The sequence below is a fragment of the Miscanthus floridulus genome, chromosome 13 (genome assembly GCF_019320115.1).
Source record: "Miscanthus floridulus cultivar M001 chromosome 13, ASM1932011v1, whole genome shotgun sequence".
Lineage (NCBI taxonomy): Eukaryota > Viridiplantae > Streptophyta > Magnoliopsida > Poales > Poaceae > Miscanthus > Miscanthus floridulus.
Window position 1 is genome coordinate 78,000,743 of NC_089592.1, and position 22,542 is coordinate 78,023,284.

General features: G+C 44.7%; 1 protein-coding gene and 1 pseudogene across 1 annotated transcript; both read left to right on the top strand.

Annotated features, from left to right (window-relative positions):
- Positions 1–5,150: 5,150 nt before the first annotated feature.
- LOC136501892 (uncharacterized) lies at positions 5,151–8,994 on the top strand (annotated as a pseudogene).
- Positions 8,995–9,345: 351 nt separating this feature from the next.
- On the top strand, positions 9,346–11,655 carry LOC136501893 (uncharacterized). Its single transcript, XM_066497420.1, has 7 exons — positions 9,346–9,546; positions 10,066–10,158; positions 10,256–10,354; positions 10,434–10,526; positions 10,713–10,811; positions 11,276–11,512; positions 11,596–11,655. Exons 1-7 carry the CDS (start codon positions 9,346–9,348, stop codon positions 11,653–11,655), a joined length of 882 nt encoding a protein of 293 aa, XP_066353517.1.
- The last annotated feature ends 10,887 nt before the right edge of the window (positions 11,656–22,542 follow it).

Here is a 22,542-nt window from a genome sequence, read left to right on the forward strand (position 1 = left end):
CGATTGGATTGGAGTTCAAGACACCGATAGCCCTTGCGTTCCGAGGAATACCCAAGGAAAACACATAAAGAGGAATGGGGGGCGAGTTTGTGAGGTGCTGTGGATGACGTGTTGGGATAGCAGGCACAGCCGAAAACCCAAAGATGGGCGTAAGAGGGCTGAGTGGAATAAAGAGAGGTGTGAGGGGTCGAAAAAGTGAGGGTTTTAGTGGGGAGTCGGTTCACAAGATATGTCGTAGTGTGAAGGGCCTCAACCCAGTAAACCGGAGGGAGGCTCGCCTGAAACAAAAGGGAACGCAGAATGTTATTGATGGTGCGAATAGAACATTCTGCTTTTCCATTTTGTTGGGATGTATATGGACACGACATGCGGAGTGCAACACCATGGGAGAGGAAGAACAGACGGGCCTGAGAATGCTCGAATTCTCGACCATTATCGCATTGGACGCTCTTGATGGTAGTGCCAAACTGCGTGCGAATATGAGCAAAAAAGTTAGAAAGAACAGAAAAAGTCTCGGATTTGAGGCGAAGAGGAAAGGTCCACATGTAGTGTGAGCAGTCATCAAGAATAACAAGGTAATACTTATAGCCTGACACACTAACAATCGGAGATGTCCAGAGATCATAGTGTATTAAATTAAAATTATGAACAACCCGAGGGCTAGAGGAACTGAAAGGAAGACGCACATGACGACCAAGTTGGTACGCATGACATATGTGGTCTAGATCATCCTTATTACAAGAAATAACACTAGAACTGATAAGTTTGGACAGAGCTTCACGCCCAAGATGCCTGAGACGACGATGCCAAAGGGAAGTGGGAGCGGTGGGGAACGTGGTGGCGCTGGTGGAGGTGAGGTAGAATGGGTAGATGTCGCCAGATCTATTGCACCTAGCGATCACGTTCCTGGTGTGCAAGTCCTTCACAGAAAGGCCAAAAGGATAAAATTCGATGGAACAATTATTATCGGTGGTAAAACGACGGATAGAAATCAGATTCTTAATAATGTTGGGAGACACCAAAACATCATTAAGAACAAGATTGCGACCTGTGAAAGAAAAAGTGTGTGATCCAGTGGCAGTGATAGGAAGTAGTGCACCATTTCCCACAACGATAGATGAAGGAGTAGATGAAAAAGGTGGGGAAATGGTAGAGAGTTTACCAGCGTCCGTGGTCATGTGGGAACCAGCCCCTGAATTGGCGTACCACTCGGGTGATGGAGCCGGTGGGTGGAGCGTTATGGTGTTGAAGGAGTGCGCCAAGGAGTCCTGATGCCATGAGACCCAATGGGTAGGATTCTAGGGCACCGCTGGAGTGACCTGGTGGGCCGGTGAGGGCGCTTGGAAGGCCGACAGTGCCGGTAGTGGAGGCGTGGCTCCCCCATAGTACGAGCTAATGCTCCTAAAGGACAGGTCATACTAAGGAGGCAGAGGGTTGTAGGTACCACCATATGCGCCACCGAAACCACCATACTGAGGAACGACGGTGAATGCAGGAGGCGCCAGTGGAGGGCGCCTAGACCGGTCGTAGGGCCACATCTGTATGGTGCCAGCCCACGAATGCATGAAGGACGGGTGCATGCCGTTGTGCACACCTAGGGCCGCACCACCAAGGGGTGCTGATGGGCTGCCGCGTCCACCGCATCCATGATGGTGACCATTGCGCTGGCCACCAATGGGTGCACTAGGAGGACACACAGGGGGAACGTCCCTAGGCGTGGAGGCACTGGTGCCCTAGGCACCATTGAGCGCGGAGTGGCAGCAATGAGAGCGGATAGCGGTGATGGTGGCCGGGCGTCGATCTCCATCTCCTCCAGCAGGAGGTGTGTCCGGGCCTCTACAAATGTCGAGAACAGGTGATGCATCTTGAGGATGGACACCATATGGTGAAACTTGCCACTCAAGCCACGGAGGAGCATGAGCACTAGCTGTCAATCGCTGATGGGGTCGCTGAACTCGACGAAAGAGGTGGCCATTGACTCGAGACGGCAACAATAGTCGGTGATGCTCTGGCGTCTTGGCGGAAGTTGTGGAACTACGTTTCGAGGAGGAGCACATGGGACTCCCGCTGGCCGAGGAACTCATCCTCGAGGTAGCACCAGGCACCATAAGTGGGTCACTATCGCATCATCAGGGACTACTGTAGATCCTTGGAGACAGTGCCATAGATCCATGTCAAGATGACGCAATCTGCCTGCACCCATGCCGGGCGCGAGGGGAAGGCCTCGTCATCGAGAACATGGTGAGTCAGGGCATATTTGCCAAGGACGGTGAGGAACATGCTATGCCACTTGCTGTAGGTGTTTGTGGCATGATCGAGGACGACAGGGATGAGGGCCTCGATGTTGATAATGGTAGTGGCATGTGCCCAAAGGGCCTTGTGGGTGCTCTCGTACGTGTCCAGTGCAACGGCGAGGAGACGGGCCTCCTCGGCATAGTGTGCTTCTTCAGCATGGGCTTCGGCCTCAGTCGTGAGGCAACGTTCTTCGGTGGCCGTGGCGAGATGGCGATCTTCGACTTCCTTGGCGGCGGCCGCGGCCGCAGCAGCGTCAGCGTCATCCGCCATCAGGAAACCAGCGTGGTAGGCTAGCAGACTAGCGACGGCACCTAGTGATAAGGTCAACAACAGGGGCCGGTGATCTGGTGGAGGCATAGGCGATGGGACTAGCGATGCGCCCAGTGACGGTGTCAGCGGTGGGGGCTGCGATCGGATCGGCGGCTGGTGAGGGTTGTGGAAGAGTAGCAAATTGTAATCGCGATTGATACCATGTAAACGTGATTAGAATACCTTGACCTTCATATCTTGTATAGGTGTACATATAGCCAGGGTGGCATGCAGCCAACCACACAGGCAAGATTACAGGCACAATCAATCAAGGTGTAGCCTACCATAAATACAGACACAATCAATCAAGGGTAGCCTACCATAAATACATCAGCCTACTATAATTACATTGTGCTAACAGGTAGTATCATAACCATTGGTTGATATGTGTAGTCCAATGTAAAAATGAAACCCTCAGAACCTAGCAAATGTTAAGGTAACTTAAAGCCTATCATACTATGACATCTATCAAGTTTTACATCCTTAAAGGGGACAATAAGCACAAATATAACTTCTATCAGCAGAAGAAGCTAGCCCTAGGAAGCTTACTTCTGAAGGTGTTGATGTGTGAGCTCCTAGTTAGCCCATAGGATCACTGGCTTAGGTGAGTGAACCACTCACTAGTCTTGCTGATCACCCACTAGTGTTACCGAGCACCCACTAGCTAAGCCGACCACAAACAAGCATTGTCCGTCCTCACACACTATGGCTAGAGGTTGAAGAAGAGGGAGAACAGAGCATACACATACAGTACAAGACACCAGTGTTGGCCGAAGCCACTATACCACACACTAGAATTAGCGTCAGACATCGATCGCTAAAACTAGTTATTTAGCGATGTAACATTGGTCGGTAAAGAATTCCAACGAACCATCCGTCGGTAAAGGCGCCTTCAGCGGCCATACATCGGTCGCTATAGATAGAGTCGTACTGTCGATCACTATAGGTCAGTAATAATGTTGGATAGTCGATCGGTATATATAGAGCTAAAATCTAGCACGCTGCAGCTACCGATTCGCGCTAAAAATTTGCTAACCGAATCTCCAAAACCCTGGTATGTGTGTAAAAAAAATTCAAGGCCGCCATTTTTTTTTTCTGGCTCGTGCTCCCCTTATGACCTTATCCCCTTCCATCCATGAAAAAAACACTGCGACCCATCCTTCCATCCCAAATCACCACCACGCATGGTCAGGGGATCCCAAATCACCACCACGCACGGTCAGGGGCCACGCCACTACAGGCGACCACATAGCTCCTAGGGTTCCGCGCCACTCCTAGGGCGCCATGCCGCTGCTGCTGTAGGGGTCCGCACCGTCACTGCTATAGGGTGCCGCGCCGCTCCTAGGGGTCCGTGGCACCGCTGCTGCAGGGTTCCACGCCGCTCCTAGGGGGCCGTGCCGCTGCTGCTGTAGGGGTCCGTGCTGCTCCTAGGGCGTCGTGCAACTGCTGCTGCAAGGGTCCGCACCGCCGCTGCTACAGGGTGCCGCGACACTCCTAGGGGGCTGCGTCGTCGATGCTGTAGGGGTACGCGCCATCGCTACTGTAGGGGTCCGCGCCACTCCCAGGGGGCCATGCCGCTGCTACTGTAGGGTTCTACGTTGCTTCTAGGGGGGCGCACCACCACTACTATAGGGGTCCATGCTGCCGCTGCTGTAGGGTGCCGCGCCGCTCCCAGGGGTCTGCACCGCTGCTGCTGCAGGGGTCCGTATCGCTCCCAAGGGTCCACACTGCTGCTACTCCCAGGTTCTACACACGAACAAGTGGCCACACCACCACGCCTAGCAGCAGGGCCGCGCCACGTAGGAGGGCCACGCCCAGCTGGGAGCCGTAGTCTCCAACCGTGTGGTGTCAGGCTTCATTTTCAATAGTCGCTCACTCCGAGCAGTGATTTTCTTTAGACTTTAGTCTCAGCAGTCTTAAAGATTCATTTTTAATTTTGAATGAATTAGTTTTAGCTAAATGTCATTAATCTTTTTGCTTTCTTGGACAGTGCTTGACGACGTGCAAGGGCAGCTTCTCCATTGGCTGAAACTCACTTTGCTAGTCTGCTTGTGCTGTGGTGTTGGTTGCTTGCTGTGAAAACGTGCTGTGGACCAAGCCTTCAGCAATTTTAGGTCATAAGTATAGAACTAAACTGCTGTGTTAGGATAGATGCATATATATATATATTTTCAGTTCCTATGTTCTGTGATTTTATCTTGTTCAACAACTCTCATTGTATGGGCGTAGGTGTTGAGCGTGGTGTTGCTGCTGCTGGACAACAGGTAGTTCTACTTGCACACCTTGAGAAGATGTTCGAACAATATTGTGGCAGCAGCTCTCCTTGTTTCCATCGGAAGGGTCCTACCTTTCGCTAGCTATTCATCTTTTTTTAGTATTGTCAAAGTATGCAACTATTTCAATGCTTGTGATGTGTTTTTTATTTAATATTGTAAGCTGCTGGATCTCTTGCATAAAGGTTGATGATGGATAAAATATGGATTGATGATAATGCTAGGTAAAAGATAATAACTTCACAACTACTGAGAGTGCTATTTTTAGGTAAAATGGAATTTAACCTAAAATTTTCATATAGGCACACCAAGACATATTTGCAAGGGGTGAATAGTTTCTTAGCTTTTGCATTTAGGAATTCAGCGGTAGACAGCAAGATATTATGTCCTTGTAGAAAGTGTGTTAACTCATTTTGGAAAGAGGCAAGTGAAGTCCATGAGCACTTGATATGTGATGGGTTTCTAAAAGGGTATAGAACATGGACCTTACATGGAGAAGGTAGCTCTTCAATGAATCATGTGAATCATGATGATGGGAATTATGATGATGCTGAGTTTATAGAGGATTCTAGTGAGGATGATGATATATCTAATTTTCTTAGAGACTTAGTTGCTAGTTTGGATGATAGAGGAGATTTTGAGGACAACGGTTCTACTCTAGAGCCTTGTCCTGAACTAGTTGCCCTTGATAAGTTGGTAGCAGAAAATAACAAGGAGTTGTACCCAAATTGCAAGAAATATACACAACTAAGGTTCCTAATTAGATTTTCTCCATATCAAACTCCTTGGAGGATGGTCTGATAGATCTATTAATCTGCTTTTAGATCTACTTAATGATGCACTTCCTAAGGGTTCAACACTACCTAGAACATTTCATGAAGCTAATAAATTGGTGAAATCCATTGGAATTGGTTACAATAGTATTCATGCATGTGAAAATGATTGCATTCTCTATTGGAAGGGGAATGTGGATTTGAATGTGTCCAAAATGTAAAGTTTCACGATGGAAATCAGAAAGGAAGAGTTTAGATGGGAAACATGTTCATAAGGTTCCTAGGAAGGTTCTTCATTACTTTCCTATAAAGAAACAACTCAAAAGGTTATTTTGTCCTAAAAACAGCAAGGCTAACAAGATGGCACAATGAAGACCGAAAAAAGGATGGTCTACTAAGGCCACCTGCAGATTCACCTCTATGGGAGGCCTTTGATAAAAAGCATCCACAGTTTGCTATAGATAGCCGAAACATACATCTAGCATTCGCCACTGATGGTTTTAATCCATTTAGAACCATGAATGTTAGCTATAGTGTTTGGCCTAGTATTTGTATTCCCTTCAACTTTCCACCTTCAATGTGCATGAAGCAATCAAATTTCATCCTATCTTATCTGATTCCTAGTAGAAATGCTCCTGGCAGTGATATGGATCTCTATTGTCAGCCACTTATTTATGACTTGTTAGATATGTTTGAACATGGTGTTAGAACTTATGATGCTTCAAGGGGCGAGTACTTTCAGTTGCGGGCAGTAGTATTGTGGACTATTACTGATTTCCCTGGTCTAGGATATGTGTCCGGATCTATCACATCTGGTGAAGCTGCATGTCCAGATTGTCACTTCTTTACAGATTCACTTAGACTTGGTAATGGTAGCAAGACTTGCTATATGGGTCATAGAAGATTCTTGCATGAAAATCACCCATTTAGGTTTGATGCCAATAAATTTGGTGGTACAACTGAGTTTAGGCCAGCACCTAAACCACTTTTCGGAGAGGAAATTTTGGAGTGCACTAAAGATCATAGTAATAGTTTTGGTAAGGATCCATCTAGAAAGAAACCAACTAGGAAGAGACGTAAGGAAGGGGAGCCCTTAGTAATTTACAAAAGGAGATCTATTTGGTTCTTACTTCCATATTGGAAAGATTTGATGTTGTGTCATAATTTTGATTTCATGCACATAGGAAAAAATGTGAGTGAAAGCTTACTTAATACATTCATGGGCACAGATGGGAAGTCTAAGGATAATCTGAATTCTCGCCTCGACCTTCAAGCTCTAGGTATTAGAATTGATCGTCACCCTATTGACATGGATGACCAAATATATTTACCAGCCGCACCATACTCAATGAGTTCGGATGAGAAAAAAATATTTTGTCAAATACTAAAAGGGGTCAAGTTTCCTGATGGTTATGCATCTGATATACGACATAATATACATGTTAATGAGAAAAAGATATTTGGACTAAAGAGTCATGAGAGCTATATTATTCTACAACACTTGCTGCCACTTGCTATGAGAAGGATATTGCTTGAAATGGTCAGTGCTGCAGTCATTCGTATAAGTAATTTTTTTTCAAAAAACTTAGCTCACCTATCATTCGAATAAGTGATATGGAAAGTCTAGAGGCTGATATAGCTAAAACCTTGAGCCTTCTTGAGACTATATTTCTTCCTTCCTTTTTTGATATTATGATACACTTGATGGTGCATCTTCCTGCCCAAGCAAGAATAGTTGGTCCAGTTCATTTTCGCAGCATGTGGCCTGTAGAGAGGTAATCTTTTTAGACATCTAAATATTGTAACATAGTTGAAGGTTTAAGTACCTACTATTTTTATAACATTGTCAATGTGCCTTTTGTTTTTATATAGATATCTAATGCGATTAAAGGGTTCTATTCATACAAAAAGTCACCTTGAGGGATCAATTATGGAGTGGTCTATGTTTACTGAGTGCCTTACACTTTGTTCTCGCTATCTACATGGTGCAAATCAATTGAACCATCAAATTATAAATCATGAAGATTGTAGCACAACTCCTTTCTTCCGTAACATTGGTCGAGGATTGGCTGGAAAGTGTGCGGTGACTATAGATCACAAGACATGGCTACAAGCTCATAGATATGTTCTATTCAACTATGCTGATATAGGACCTTACTTGGAGTAAGACATCTCAATTATTTAACATTTCATTTGATCAATTTCCATCGCCTGCTCAACTGATAAAATAACACATTCACAGCAAGCATGCTCAATATCTATCCTCAATTGGTGTTCAAAATAAACGAGACATCAACCGCATGCATCATTCATCCTTTCATGAGTGGTTCAGGTTGCATGTAAGTAAGAAGAAATCTCAGTAAATGTAACTTTACATGGATTTCACATTTAGGTTAATAGCAGGTTTTCATGAATACAGGTGGAAGAAATGGATGAGGAAGCAACAGATGAGATTAAAATTTTGGCCAAGGGGCCAACGATGACTGCACATAAGTACAGTAGCTTTAACATTAATGGATTTAATTTTCACACAAGATCCTATGATGAGGGTAGAGTTGTTCAAATAGTGGGGTTGCTGTAGTTGCAGAGTCAACAAGTTTTGAGAGGGGCAATAATGATAATACTATAATAGGAAAAAGGTCTATTATGGTATTCTAAAGGAAATTCTTGAAGTAAACTATCATAAAAAAGGAAATCTGGTGCTATTCATGTGTGATTGGGTTGATAACCGGGTGCAGGACAAATGGGTACAAACTGATCAATTTGGGATCACAAGTGTCAACTTTAAGCATTTATTCAATACAGGTGAAAAGATATCAGATGAGCCTTTCATTCTAGCCTCACAAGCACTTCAAGTTTACTATGTTCCTGATCAAGTCGGCGATAGTAATTGGGTTGCTGCTGTTCAGTCAAAACCTATTAATGTGTATGACTTGGATAATTTGGATAATGAACACATTGATGGTGATAATGGATTGATTATGTCATTTCCTAATCTAAATGATAATGTGATTGTGGATATTATTAATGGGGTTGTCCCTTCTGTTAGAACAGACATAGATGGTATAATTGTTGACAAAAAATCTAAAAGGGGGTCCAAAAAGTAAGTCTTGTTTAAATAATGTGGTGATTTATTTGATCGTAAAAGGTTGCTGATTTGTTTTTCATTTTTTAGGAGAAAAATGGCAAGCGCTAGAAGAAATAATGAGGATGCTCCCCTCACCGAGATGGAACTAGAAAGGAATGCAAACATTGCAAGAAACAAAGAGATGCTAGTGAGCCTGATCCCTCCTAGGCCAGAAGTGCAACATGGTCAAGCTAAGAGAAGAACAAAGGTTCTATAGAAAGATTGTTACTAGTGTTTGAATATTAAATGACAAGTGCTTATGCTATCATGTTACTTGTAGAGAACTCATCACACAAGTGCTGCTACAACTAAACACCATAATTTGTGCCCAAGCCCAGAAAGAAATTATGTTGAGAGTGCAATAAACGAGTGGATTGATGAAGATCTGAATTGTGAATCAATTGGAGACTTTTTATGTGACAAAGAAGGTATTATACCATGTCTTCTATCTTGTTATTGCAACAATATCATGTCCTGTCATTTGAGCTATTTCTCATGATTAAAATTTCTTGTAACAGATGTTCACACTAGTCCACACAAGAAAAGGAATGGGAGGAGTATCACTAGAATGGAGGCTGTATTTGCAAGGACACCTGACATGCCAAAAATCATAATTACCCTTAATGAATATGGTCAGCCTGTAGGGAATAATTATAGGCAACTTTCTAGAGTTATTGGTTGCCTGGTGAGGAAGAAATTATCAGTTCATTGTTCTGATTGGAGGCTTATTGATGCTGAAGAAAAGAATGCAGTTTGGGATGAAGTACATGTAAATTTATGCTAGAATAGTATGCTATTTTTTATTGATGCCAAAAAAATAACTCAATCAAATGTCAATTTATTTATGCTAGAACAGTATGTTGTTTTTACACAGCAATCATCTAGATTATATTATAGAACATGTGATATGGTTATCTACTAGAACAATATGTCACTATTTATCTGCTAGAGCAGTATGTTGTTTTCTTGTGTACAACTGAGTTTGTACTTTTCCATGAAAAAACAGAAATTCTATGATATAGATGATGCTGGTAAGAATTGGTTTTTAATCACTGTTGCAAGGAAGTGGAAGGAATTGAAGGCAACCCTAAAGGAGCAGTATTTTAATGAGAACTTAACAGATGAGGAATTGAAGAAAAGACACGGTGATAGAGTTAATGATGAGGATTGGAAGTTTCTCATAAATGATTGGAAGTCTCCTAAATGTGATGTATGGCTAATCTTATTATATACATACGTAACTTGTATTGTTCAATATCTTTGCATAATGTAACAATTTCTATCTTAGGTTCAGACGCAAATTGCCAAAGCGAACCGTGCTAAGTTGGAGATACATCATACAACGGGCACTAAGAGTTTTGCTTGTTCTAGACATGAAATGGTACATACTACATAGAACTATAATTACTTATTTCCCATTGTGTCTTATATAGGTGCTTTGTGTAGATTTTTTATGCTAAAAGCTAAAACACTTATAGGTTGATGAACTTGGATGCCCTCCTCGAAGGGATGAACTCTATATCAAAACTCATACAAGAAAAAATGGTGTTGCAATAAGGAATGCAGAACCAATAATTGTAAGTTATTCATGTATGATTGCTGAATTATAGTATGTAATCTTTATGGAATGTAAATATTGACATTTCATTTATGTAGAGCAAACTTAAAGCAACTGTTGAGGCCTGTCCAGAGTTGACAGAAAGAACAATTCAACAAGGTGATGTATTTGCTGCTGCTTTATTCAACAAGGTGACTTAAATGCAAATGATGGAGAACAGGTTTGCACAAGAATGGCGAAATACATAAGTAATGTCACAGAATGGATCTAATTCACAACGTGTGGTATATACTACTATAACAATACATCAGCTAGTTGTTTGGCCTCTTAATACCTTGTGCAGATTTATCTCATTATCTTTTCCATTTTGTTTGTAGAGCCCAAGATCTACAGAACATGTTCATGAGGCATATCATGATGCTCATTTTCAAGAAGATGAAGCTTACGAAGATAATGAGAGCAATGATGCCATTGATGTGGGTGAAAACTTGCTTGTGGATAGCCGTACTGTAGCCCCAACTATGCAAAGCCCTTCCAATGCCGCCCTTGTAATGCAGCCCCGTGCAGCCCCATCCTCTCAATATAGCCCTACCAATCTATTCCCAGTAGTGCATCCCAATGTAGCCTCACAAGTCCAGTCTCATCAGTGTAGCCTCACCAATGCAGCCCCTACAATGTAGCCCCATGCAGCCCAGCCATCACAGCCTCAAACAGCTAAACCAGCACAACCCTAGGCAGCCAAACCAGCACATATTAAGGTAGCCAAACTAGCACAACCCTAGGCAACCAAACTAGCACAGGCAATGAATGTAAATGCCCCTAGCTCTCATTCACATGAAGAACATGTAATGCTCTCATCCATGCTACAAAGTTTCTTATCATAATTGCATTATTTGCTTTATCATTAATTTAATTCTCATAGATGCATTACTTGATTTAGATTGGAAGGGATGTGATATTATATGAAGTAGTCAGATCTGATACAGTTGTGGCTAGGGGAACAATTATTTCAGTAAATCCTAAAACCACTCTTGGAGGTGTAGCTCTTGGAAAGCATTATTGTGAAGTTGTTGTGAATGTTGTGATCAAAAGGGATACAATTCTGCCTCTCCCTTATACTGGTGTGGAGAAGATGGCTGACGCTCTTAAGTTGCCAATTGCATGGCCATACAATAGAGTAATAAACTGGCCTAGTCATTGTTTCCTGTTTTCTCATATGTGATTAGTGACCAGACTTCTAACTATTGATATTTGTGATAGATGAAGGTTAGCAAGGCATCAACAACCAATCATGGTACTTCAGGTATGTTTCTCCTCTGAGTGACTTAAGTTTATTTCAGCTGATTTCCAAACTATAGAGTGTTGACAATAGATTAAAAGCACTAAAATCTAAGTAGTTTCCTGTAAGATCTAGCTATTAATCCATTATATGTCTATTTTAGAAGTAGTAAAATCATAATTAAATTTGGTAAATATTGGAAAGCAGAATTCCACTTGAGTAGTACAAATATTATTCCAGTAGCATATGCTTGCAAAACACCAGCTAGGAGGCCAAATATGGTCTGTGTGGTTAGTCAACCAAAACAGGGGATAGTAAATGTTCAGGCCTTCAGGGTCACCTTATAGAATTAACCTAGCATCTCATATTCATCTGAACATTGCCAATAATTTACTACATGCAAAGGCTAACAAGAAGCTACTAATCTTGCAAGTGGTGCTCCACTTCAGGGTCACCTTATAGAATTAACCTATCATCTCATATTCATCTGAACATTGCCAATAATTTACTACATGCAAAGGCTGACAAGAAGCTACTAATCTTGCAAGTGGTGTTCCACTTCATATTCCAGGAAAACACCATAAAAGTCAATATCCCATATTATCATGCTCCTCAAACTGTTTTCTCCTTCAAGATGCATTTTCAAACTTCACTTCCAATCACTAAGGCCTCAGAAAACAAATAGTGTCCATGAAAAGAAACTGGAGGCTAAACTCCCTTCTACTCAGAAGATCAAATGAACAAGATCAATCTTCCCTCTATAGGTATTTTTTAACCATTTATGAAACAGATATAGTAGAATGGTTTATCTTAACCTGTGTTAACTTATGTCAGATAAATGAATGGAAAATGTTTAGTTGTCGTTTGTCAACAAGAATAACCCTCTTGCCTCCTATTACAACTTGATTTTCAAATATGGTCATGACACGTTCTAACAACAAACGTCAAATATGTTTTATCATTTCTTGCAACAGAGACTACAAAAATCTAGATGATTTTAATATTCGTTTTTGACTTAGATTTAGTCGATGCAGAGATGTATTGTAGCTTTATGTAATTCTGTTCTATTAACAAATGTCACCCTGACTTTGTTCAGCTAGGAGGACCTAGAGGTTGTGAGATGTTGGATAATGTCAACAACAAGATAAATCGAAATACTCACCGATGATATTTTGTTTGAGTAATTGGAGTTGAGGCATTTTGTAGTGAACTAATTAGATTGTCCAAGCCAACATATGACATGTGGCTGCCATTTGACCATGCTAGCTAGGTTGCCTATGTACTTTTTCTTTTGTAAAGATGTACAACTGTACAAGTGCAAATGTTGGCTTCAATGAAACTTGAGATATGTTTATCTAACCACATGCGATTGATGAGTAACATGAATTGCTATGGATTATTATGCGGTTAATGAGTAATGTGGATTGGTGTGGATGTTGAATAGGTTTGAAATTATATGGTAAATGTAAATTAATTATATATAATCACGTCAGTTCATAGCGATGGATTGTTGGTCGATAAAAAGATATATACCATCAAACCATTGGTCGGTAAAGATTGTAACAGATCAAGTGTCGGTATAACTAAGAGCATCCAACTATCGGTCGGTATAAATATGTCGATCGGTATAACTTTATACCGACGCCACTTACACCGTCTAATGACGTCAGTTGGTAAAGGGCTATACCGACCGATTATCGGTCGCTATAACGACTTATAGCGACTCTTCTGTAGTCGCTGTAAAAAGTGTTTGGTATAGTGAGCCCTATATGGGAGATGACAAATCTGAACTCTCTTTACTGAGTTGTCATAGTAGTCTATTTATACAACTCAATCCATCTAGTCCTAGTACAGCGCGCATGCTACAATAGTAACTAGATAACATAACAAGGCTGACTCTGTGCCGGCCTCTGCATGTAGCTACAGTGCTGTAGGTGAGCCATTCGACGCCCGCACCTATAGCGGCTATAGTATCACATCATGGGGCCTTTTTGGCTTTGCCTTCCCCTTGTTGTATGTTCACACAAAGAAGCAGTAGATTATTCTAATAATTCTTCCCCTAATCCTACGACTATCCCTTGTACCCCCTCCATGCCGATCATCTCCTTTAGCTCCATGAGTCGAAGACGTCCGAGCGGCTTGGTGAGGACGTATACAAGTTGTTGACCAGTTTTGATGAACTAGATGATGATCTGCCCTCTATTGACACAGTCCCTAAGGAAATGGAACTTCATGTCGATGTGTTTGCTTCGATCATGCAGAACTAGATTCTTCACGAGGGCGATGGCGGGCTAGTTGTCCACCATCAGTGCTGGTGGGTGAGCTTCCACACCGATCAACTCACCCAGCAGCTGGCGTAGCCACACAACTTGGCATGCCACTATGGCCACCGCTATGTACTCTGCCTCACACGTAGATAGTGCCACCACCTTCTGTTTCAGCGATAGCCATGAAATTAGGGCTGACTCTAGGAAGACGAGTACGCCAGAGGTGCTCCGTCGTCCATCGATGTCCCCTGCCATGTCTGCATCACTGAACATAGTGAGCTATAGCCTACTACCACCAGTCTTGGGAAAGATAATCCCTTGATCTACTGTCCCCTTGACGTAGCGTAGTAGCTGCTTCACCGTAGCCCAATGATCTTCTCTGGGATCCTCCATGAAGCGACTAACGTAGCCCATGGCGAACGCAATGTTCGGCCTCATGTGGACTAGGTAGCGTAGACCACTGACGATGCTTCAATAGAGTGTTGCATCCACCTTCGCCTCGGTGCTGGCCTTCGTCAGCTTTAGCCGCTCCTCCATTGGAGTCACGCATGGCTTGCACTCAGCCATGCCACTCTACTCCAATAGCTTGGAGGCATACGTGCTCTGATCGAGCATGAGTTCCTCCTTCCCCCATCGCCACGCGTAGAGTGCATGCTCATTTGCACACCGCTGAAACCCAAGCTCGCCCAGCATGGCATCAAGCTTGGTGTTCCATGCTCGTGGGGCCTGCCATAGCCCGTAGAGCGCCTTGCATAGTTGAAGCACCCAATACTCCTCTCCCTTGATGGCGAAACCTAGAGGTTTCCTGACGAAGACCATCTCCGCCAGCTCACCATTAAGGAAGGCTGATTTAATGTCTAAGTGATGGATGTGTCAGTCCTTTGCTACTGCCAAGGCTAGTAGCAAATGGACCGACTCCATGCGCGCTACCGGTGCAAAGACCTCCTTGAAGTCTATGCCCTCGTGCTAAACAAAGCCTCGAGCGACAAGGCATGACTTGTGCTTGACAATGGCGCCAAACTCATCCCGCTTGACTTTGTACACCCACTTCAGGCTGATCGGACGACATCCTAGAGGTGGATCGATGAGCTGCCATGTCTCATTTTTCTCGATCGCCTTCATCTCCTCTAGCATCGCTCGTCGCCAGTTTCTATCCCGCTCGGCCAGCGTGAACATGGGTGGTTCCTCTGCCCTGATGAGCAGTAGCTCTATGTCATTGAGCAGCTGACTAGCTAGTCCTGAGGGTCCTATGCCGCTGACAATGTCGTCCAGCCTATGGAACCACACCTCCTCACCTTCATGGAAGGCATCCATGAACTCAATAATGTCACTTGGAGGTGAGGCGAACTCGATCGGTGTCGATGGAGTTCCCTGTTCCGCCAGAGTGCTCGACACAGCACCTAGAGTGCTCGACACTCTGGATGCAGTGCTTGGCACTACTCCTAGACAGCTCATCTCAACTCTTGCAGTGCTCAGCACCACTATAGGAGTGCTTAGCCTCAGTCTTGGTGTGGTCGGCACCACCACAAGACATCTTGGCTCCACCACAAGAGTGCTTGGCACCCATCCTGGATTGGTCACCACCACTATAGAACCTCCCAGCACCACTCCTAGCATGCTCGACATCCCTCTAGGAGTGCACAGCACTCCTCTTGGAGTGCACGGCATCCCTCCCGAAGTGCTCGGCACTACCCTAGGAGTGCTCGGCTCTACCGCTAGAGTGCTCGACACCCCCCTGAAGTGCTCGGCACCTCTTCCCCAGCATCTCCACCACCATGGATGACTAAGTGCTTGACAGTGAAGGTGTTGGTGAAGCTGTCAGCTTCCCCTGTGCTCGGACTGCTTCAGTGCCAAGCCACATTCTCATCAAACACTACGTCGCACAAAACAAGCACCTTGTCTCTACGTGGGTTGTAGAGCTAATACGCCTTGGTACCCTCCGCATAGCCTAAGAACACCATTGGTGTGCTCCTATCCTCTAGCTTGGTGAGGTTCAGCTTCGTCTTTCTAACGTGGCTAATGTAGCCAAATGTTCAGAGGAAGGACTGCTCGGCTTACGCCCATACCAAGCTTCGAACGACATCGTGCCTATCAGGGCCTTGGTTAGAGAGCGGTTGAGGATGAACACCACCGTGGTCACTACCTCACCCTAGAACCTTGTCGACATGCCTTTGGCCTTCATCATGGATCGGGCCATGCTGACCACCATCTGGTTCCACCTCTCCACCACGCCATTCTGTTGTGGCGAGTATGGCACAGTGTGGTGTCGTACCACACCCTGATCCACACAGTACGCAGTGAACTCCACCGAAGTGAATTCGCCGCCATGATCAGTTCTTAGCACATGGAGCTTCTTGCCACTCTCGGCCACCGCGCACATCTTGAACTTCTTGATCATCACTGCCCCTTCGTCCTTGCTTGTCAGGAGTTGCAGCCACATGTAGCGACTACAATCATCCATGAGCAGGAGGAAGTACCACCGACCACCATTTGTAGCAGGCATGATCGGCCCATAGAGGTCGCCGTGGACGAGCTCGAGAGCGTCCTTCGCACGATACTTGGTTGCCTTTTAGAAGGTAGCCTCCTCTGCTTCTCGGCCATGTAGCTATCACATAGCTCACCTCCATGCTTGTTGTGGGGTAGCCCTCGGACCATCTTCTCTAGCCGACCAAGTGCATCAAAGCTGAGATGTCTAAACTAGGCATGCCACATCCATGGTTCCTCGGTGTGCCTTGCAGCCAGGCACACCAGCTGCTCTACCTTCAAGTCAAGCAGATACAACCAGTTTAGGGACCTCTTCACCTTGGTGAGAAGTTGCTACTCTTAGTCCCTGATCCTAAGGACTCCGTCCTTGATCAGTACCTCACTACCGCACTCATCTAGCTAACCAATGCTGATGATGCTAGTTCATAGCTACAGGATGTAATATACATCCGTTGGTGTGCGGTGCTCCCCATTATGGCACCTAAAGATGATGGTGCCGTGCCCTTGGATTGCTATCCATGAGCCATCACCAAACTTCACCATACTTGTAACATCATTGTCGAGCTTAGAGAAGGATGCCTTGGAGCTCGTCATGTGGTTGTTGGCACTAGAGTCCAGATACCACCGCTGCTCCTGGTCAGCGGCCACATGTCCGAGGAGGACTTGGGCGCGTGGTTTGTCGAGGTTGATAGTCTTCAGGGCCTTCCTAGGTCCTTCCACCATCATCGCCTCTTCCTTCTCCTCGACCTTGACATCATGCAGTGCACAGAACATTGCCATTAGGATAGTGGCCTCATCCTCATCATCAGCTTGCGCCAGATGAGCCTTAGCCTTCTTCTCCTGCTTGCGATTTGGGCACTCATGTGCCTAATGGGCCATCTTCCCATAGCGCCGATAGGTGTTGGGGTCGACCTGCTTCTTCTTCTCCAAAGAAGCCTTGTTGCTGCATTGGCCATCGCCACCGTGGCTGGAGGAGGCTGCCCTCTTGGAGTTCCTCCGAGCAGCCCACTCCTCTTCTGTCAGCAGCAGTTTGCCGCTGTCCTTCGTTGTTGTCGCTTGCTTTAGGTGCTCGTCCACCACCCACAGACGGCTTGTCACATCCTCAATGGTAAGGGTGGACAAGTCTAGCATCGTCTCTATGGAGAGAGTGGTCTAGATGTACTTTGTCAGCACGGAGTGGAGGTACTTGGAGACTGCCTCCTCTTCATCGATGGTGACATCATGGCTCTTTAGCTTACTGATGAGCATCTATAGGCGGAGGGAGAAGTCCTCCACCATTTCACCATCCTTGAACTTGATGTTGGCGTACTCCTGCTTCAGAAGCTAGGCTATCGCCTTCTTTGCGCAGTCGGAACCGACGTGCATCGCCGCAATAGCCTCCCATGCCTCCTTAGCAGAGCTCTTTGTCCCCAATAGCTCCCTTTACTCCATTGGTATAGTAGCGAGGACAACCTCCAATGTTGACATGTCATCTTCTTCATTGTCGATGCCCTTGTCAACAGCATTCTAGAGCCGTCGGGCTCTAAGATTAACTTTCATGGTCACCAACCACTCTCCATAGTTGGTGCAAGTTAGCGTCGGCCAACTAGTGCCGCTGACCTCCCGCACCATGTGAACAATGACCTCTGGCCATGGCTAGGCAGCCACAGCAGTGCCACTATTGTCGCCCATTTCTAAACCGCCCGTTATCGCTAGCGGTTAGTCCGGCGATGGCGTTTGTACGGCTCTGATACCACTTTTTAGCCCATAGGATCATCGGCTCAGGTGAGTGAACCACTCACCAGTCTTGCCGATCACCCACTAGTGTTGCCAAGCACCCACTAGCTAAGCCAACCATGAACAAGCATTGTCTGTCCCCACACACTATGGCTAGAGGTTGAAGAAGAGGGAGAATAGAGCATACACACACAGTACAAGACACCAGCGTTGGCTGAAGACCTGTATGGGAGATGGCAAATATGAACTCTCTTTATAGAGTTGTTGTGGTAGTCTATTTATACAACTCTATCTATCTAGTCCTAGTACAGTGCACATGCTGTAACAGTAACTACATAACACAATAGGGCTGACTCTGCGCTGGCCTCTACATGTGGTTATAGTGCTGCAGGTGAGCCATTCGGTGCATGCACCTGCAGTGCTACAGTATCACAGCAGGGGGCTTTTTCGATGATGCCTTCCCCTTGTTGTGTGTTCACACAAGAAAGCAGTAGATTATTCAACACTCCCCACTAGTGATGGTTGTGAGGAAACAAGATGTATCAAACCGTAGGCTCTTGAGGTTCTCCATTGTCATAGATGTCCACCTAGAGGAATTGCTAATTATCACCATCTTTGCCCCAGTGACAGCTCAGATGATGACTACCAGGCTATCCCTTAGATGCCTTCACGATGACATGATCATGAGGCTGGTAGCTCCAGCTCAGCTCCACCTGCACCACAAATAGACCCCACTCTACTTGCTATCCTTGAGCGGATGAGGTAGGATTAGGCTCGCCAGGCTTAGGAGACTGTTGCTACATTTGCACAGTTCCAGACTAGATAGGATGAGTTCTAGTAATAGTAGCAGGCTATACAGTAGTAGCAGCAGCAGGCCATGCATCAGCAGCAACTCCTCATGCAGCAACGGCTCCTTAGATTTATGCAGCATGTTGTGATAGCTATTGGGGCTCTACCGCCATAGCCTTCGCCCTAGATCAGCCAGCCTACCACCACTTCTATGACTCTAGCTTTATAGCCTAGTGGGCTTTAGAGTCAGGGATAGCCACCAGCATAGTTTCCTTCTCCTACAAAGTAGGTGTCCTAGTGGCTTGCCTCGCTAGTGCCAGCCCCACAGTTCACACCTTTTCAGATGGGCTTCACACTGGCTTAGACTTCCTCACTGCTAGTGCTAGATACTATTGTTTCTAAGAGCCTTGGTGCTACCTTTAGTGAGTTGATAGGGTAGCCTACTCTGCCATATCTACATGTCCTAGGTCCTTCCATAGTTGAACCTATTATCGGGACTACAGAGACGCTCCCTTCTTCAGTTACATTATCAGAGCTGCCTGCTATAGTCATACCTACAGAGTCTCAGGCTGCACTAGTCCCTGATCCGACCTAGACCACTTTAGCATCGCTTCTAGCTATAGAGGGTTAGATAGCTCTGAGCTCAGGATCAGATGATGATGACATACAGTTCTAGCTCGCTCCTTGTACCTCAGTGCCCGACCCGTCCACTACAGCCCCACCGATCGACCCTTAGGTTTTGGTGTTTGACGCCAAAGGGAGAGAGGGATCGAGTATGTTACACTTAGGGGGAGCGACTTATCTAGGGGGAGTTTAGCTTATCTATTATATTTGGTTTTTTATGTGTGATACACTAGATATACTATTATGCATTCATGTGTTTACTTTCATGCATTGAACTATATTTTTATGTGATAGTGATATCTACGTGATCGTGATAGTTATGTGATATATGACATGTGTGCTCTCTACTTTAAATTATTTATATGTCATATCACTTGTGTTATGCTCATTTGCTTTGCTTCCGTGTTTTACTCTGATGCAAATGAGCTTTATTACTTGTACTCATGCTTATTTCATATCTTTTGAGTACATCATGTTGGCTTGGGTCATATAAGCTTGCCTAACTCTTTTGTTCTTATTGTCAAAAGCTTATATGAACCAAGCATGTTAAAAACCTCATCTCTTTCACATACTCGAGGTGGTATTATCATCAATCACCAAAAAGGGGGAGATTGAAAGCATCTAGGCCCCGAGTTGGGTTTTGGTGATTAATGACAATACGTAATTACTATGACTAATGTGTGTTTTATAGAGGCAATTAAGTTAGGTCATGGTAATAGAGATTGATTGGGCAATCATGGTTGTCATGCCCCTACGATGGAAATTGTTTTGGTTTTCAAAGGATGGACGACAAGGTTAAGGATGGACTAGTTCTAAGTGTCGTTTGGAGTTGGAGAGACACTTAGAGTAGTTTAGGACTTTGTTTTTCCTTTGGCCATACTATTAAGGGGGGTATGGATGGGTAGCTTGACCTAGGTGAGTCTAGTGGGTTAGGTGTGGTGCACACTTGCTAAATCTAGCACTAGGTAGCTCCTAAAAAGCCATTAGATCAATTGGAGCAAACTTCATTCACACATGATTGAGAGTTGGAAGTGAATAGAGGGTCAAATGCTAACCGGACGCTGGTTCCAATGTGACCGGACGCTGGCGCAAAGTCCGGTCAGTTCATTTAATCAAGGTGAAATTGTCTGGCATGACCAGACGCTGAGAGGTGAGTGACCGGACGCTGGGTGCCAGTGTCCGGTCGACTCCGATAAGGTTCCAGAAAAGGAAAATCATGACCGAACGCATCTGGTCACAACTTAAACACTGGGTTTTAGGGAGAACTAACCGGAGTGTTCGGTCAACTTGACCGGAGCGTCTGGTCACCCCACAGAGGCACATAACGGTTCGTTTTAAACATGGGTGTATAAATACTTCATTCATGTGAGGGGGCACTTTTGCTCATTCCAACAGCTAAGAAACATCCTTGAGAGTGCCAAGAAGAGCAAGGTCCTAGTGAGGTGATTGAGATTTGAGAATCCAAAAGAGAGCCCTCATTAGTGAAAGCAAGAGTAGCAAAGTGTGCATCCACCCTTCTCATTAGGCTTGTCGTGGTCAAGTGAGAGTTCGTGCTTGTTACTCTTGGTGATCACCATCACCTAGATGGCTTGGTGGTGATTGGGAGCTTGGTGATCATCTAGCGGAGCTTGTGGATGACCCAACTCAAGTTGTGAGCGGTTGTGAGTGATTCACCGCGATGAAGTGTCAAAGAATCAACCCATAGAGAGCACTTGATCCTTGTGTGGATCAAGGGGGAGCTACACCCTTGCGTGGGTGCTCCAACGAGGACTAGTGGGGAGTGGCGACTCTCCGATACCTCGGCAAAACATCACCGCGTTCCTCCTTCTCTCTTTACTTTAAGCAATTCAATTCTTGTCTTTACATTCATAGAATTGCCATGCTAGAGTAGGATTGGAACTTAGGTTGCAAGACTTTTTGTGTGGTAGAATATTAGAAGCACTTTCTTGGCACAAGGGGTGAAGCTGGGCTAACCGTAGGGTTTAATTATTGCAAAGAAATTTAGAATTAGCCCAATTCACCCCCTCTCTTGGGCATCTTGATCCTTTCATTAAGGTTAATTGGTTAGTTAGAATTATGATTACCATGCATTTTGCTTGTTTGAGTTTGCATCTCAACTTTTATACATGAATAAATATATGGACACACTGTTGATGTACTAAATTTTATTTTTTACTGACCAAAGTATAGTTTTATATAGTTTTCATGTTTGCATCTAAGATAGAGTTTGCACCAAAGTGTAGGTTATATTTTATTTGTTGTAATGCAAATGGTTCTCATTGACATTAATTTGTGATGTTTTGATTTTTGTTTGTTAAATTACAATTGTTTTGTTAGATGTAAGAAATGTATCGGGAGGAGTTTTGGCGAAAATGGGGTTGTCCTCGAGAATTATACCCCAACGCGTCTAGCAAAGATGCCCCCATCCCTCATGACCTCCCTATCCCTAAGTATGACTGTGGTTTCTCGGCTGACGTTTTTCAATCGAGACATCTAGACACAGCGTCGCATTGCTTCTACACATGCAGTCATTTTAATGTAAGTAATTGTTTCCACTATCTTTTTTTCTTCATTTGTGTAAGTAGACTACTATTATTTTGTTGGAATCTTGTTGTGTAGGACCATGTGAGGTGCTTTTTCTTTCAGTGGATTGATGGTGCAGACAAGTTTGACCCTAGGTACCTCCTTTTTGACGATTGGTGTAGAAGGAGACATCCACGTGAGCACTTCAAGCGATGGGTTCCACCCCCCAACCCCCACCAATGATGGCTAAGGAGAAGCACCTAGCCATAGTTAGACGACTCGATTAACCTCCTTTGTGCGAATGTGGAGATCGAGCTGTGATAAACCCTGAGAATATGTTGGAGTTTGTGTGTCCGAACAAACATGAAGTAAGTGGAAAGTGTATCTGTTTCAATGTTTAGCTCTACATGTGTGCATGTACTAATGTATTCTCTTGTAGCGTTATGGATTTGCGAAGTGTTGTTTCAATGAGTGGCTCTACGGTCCTAAGAATCAATGGCCGGAGCCACCAAAGGCAAAGGAAAA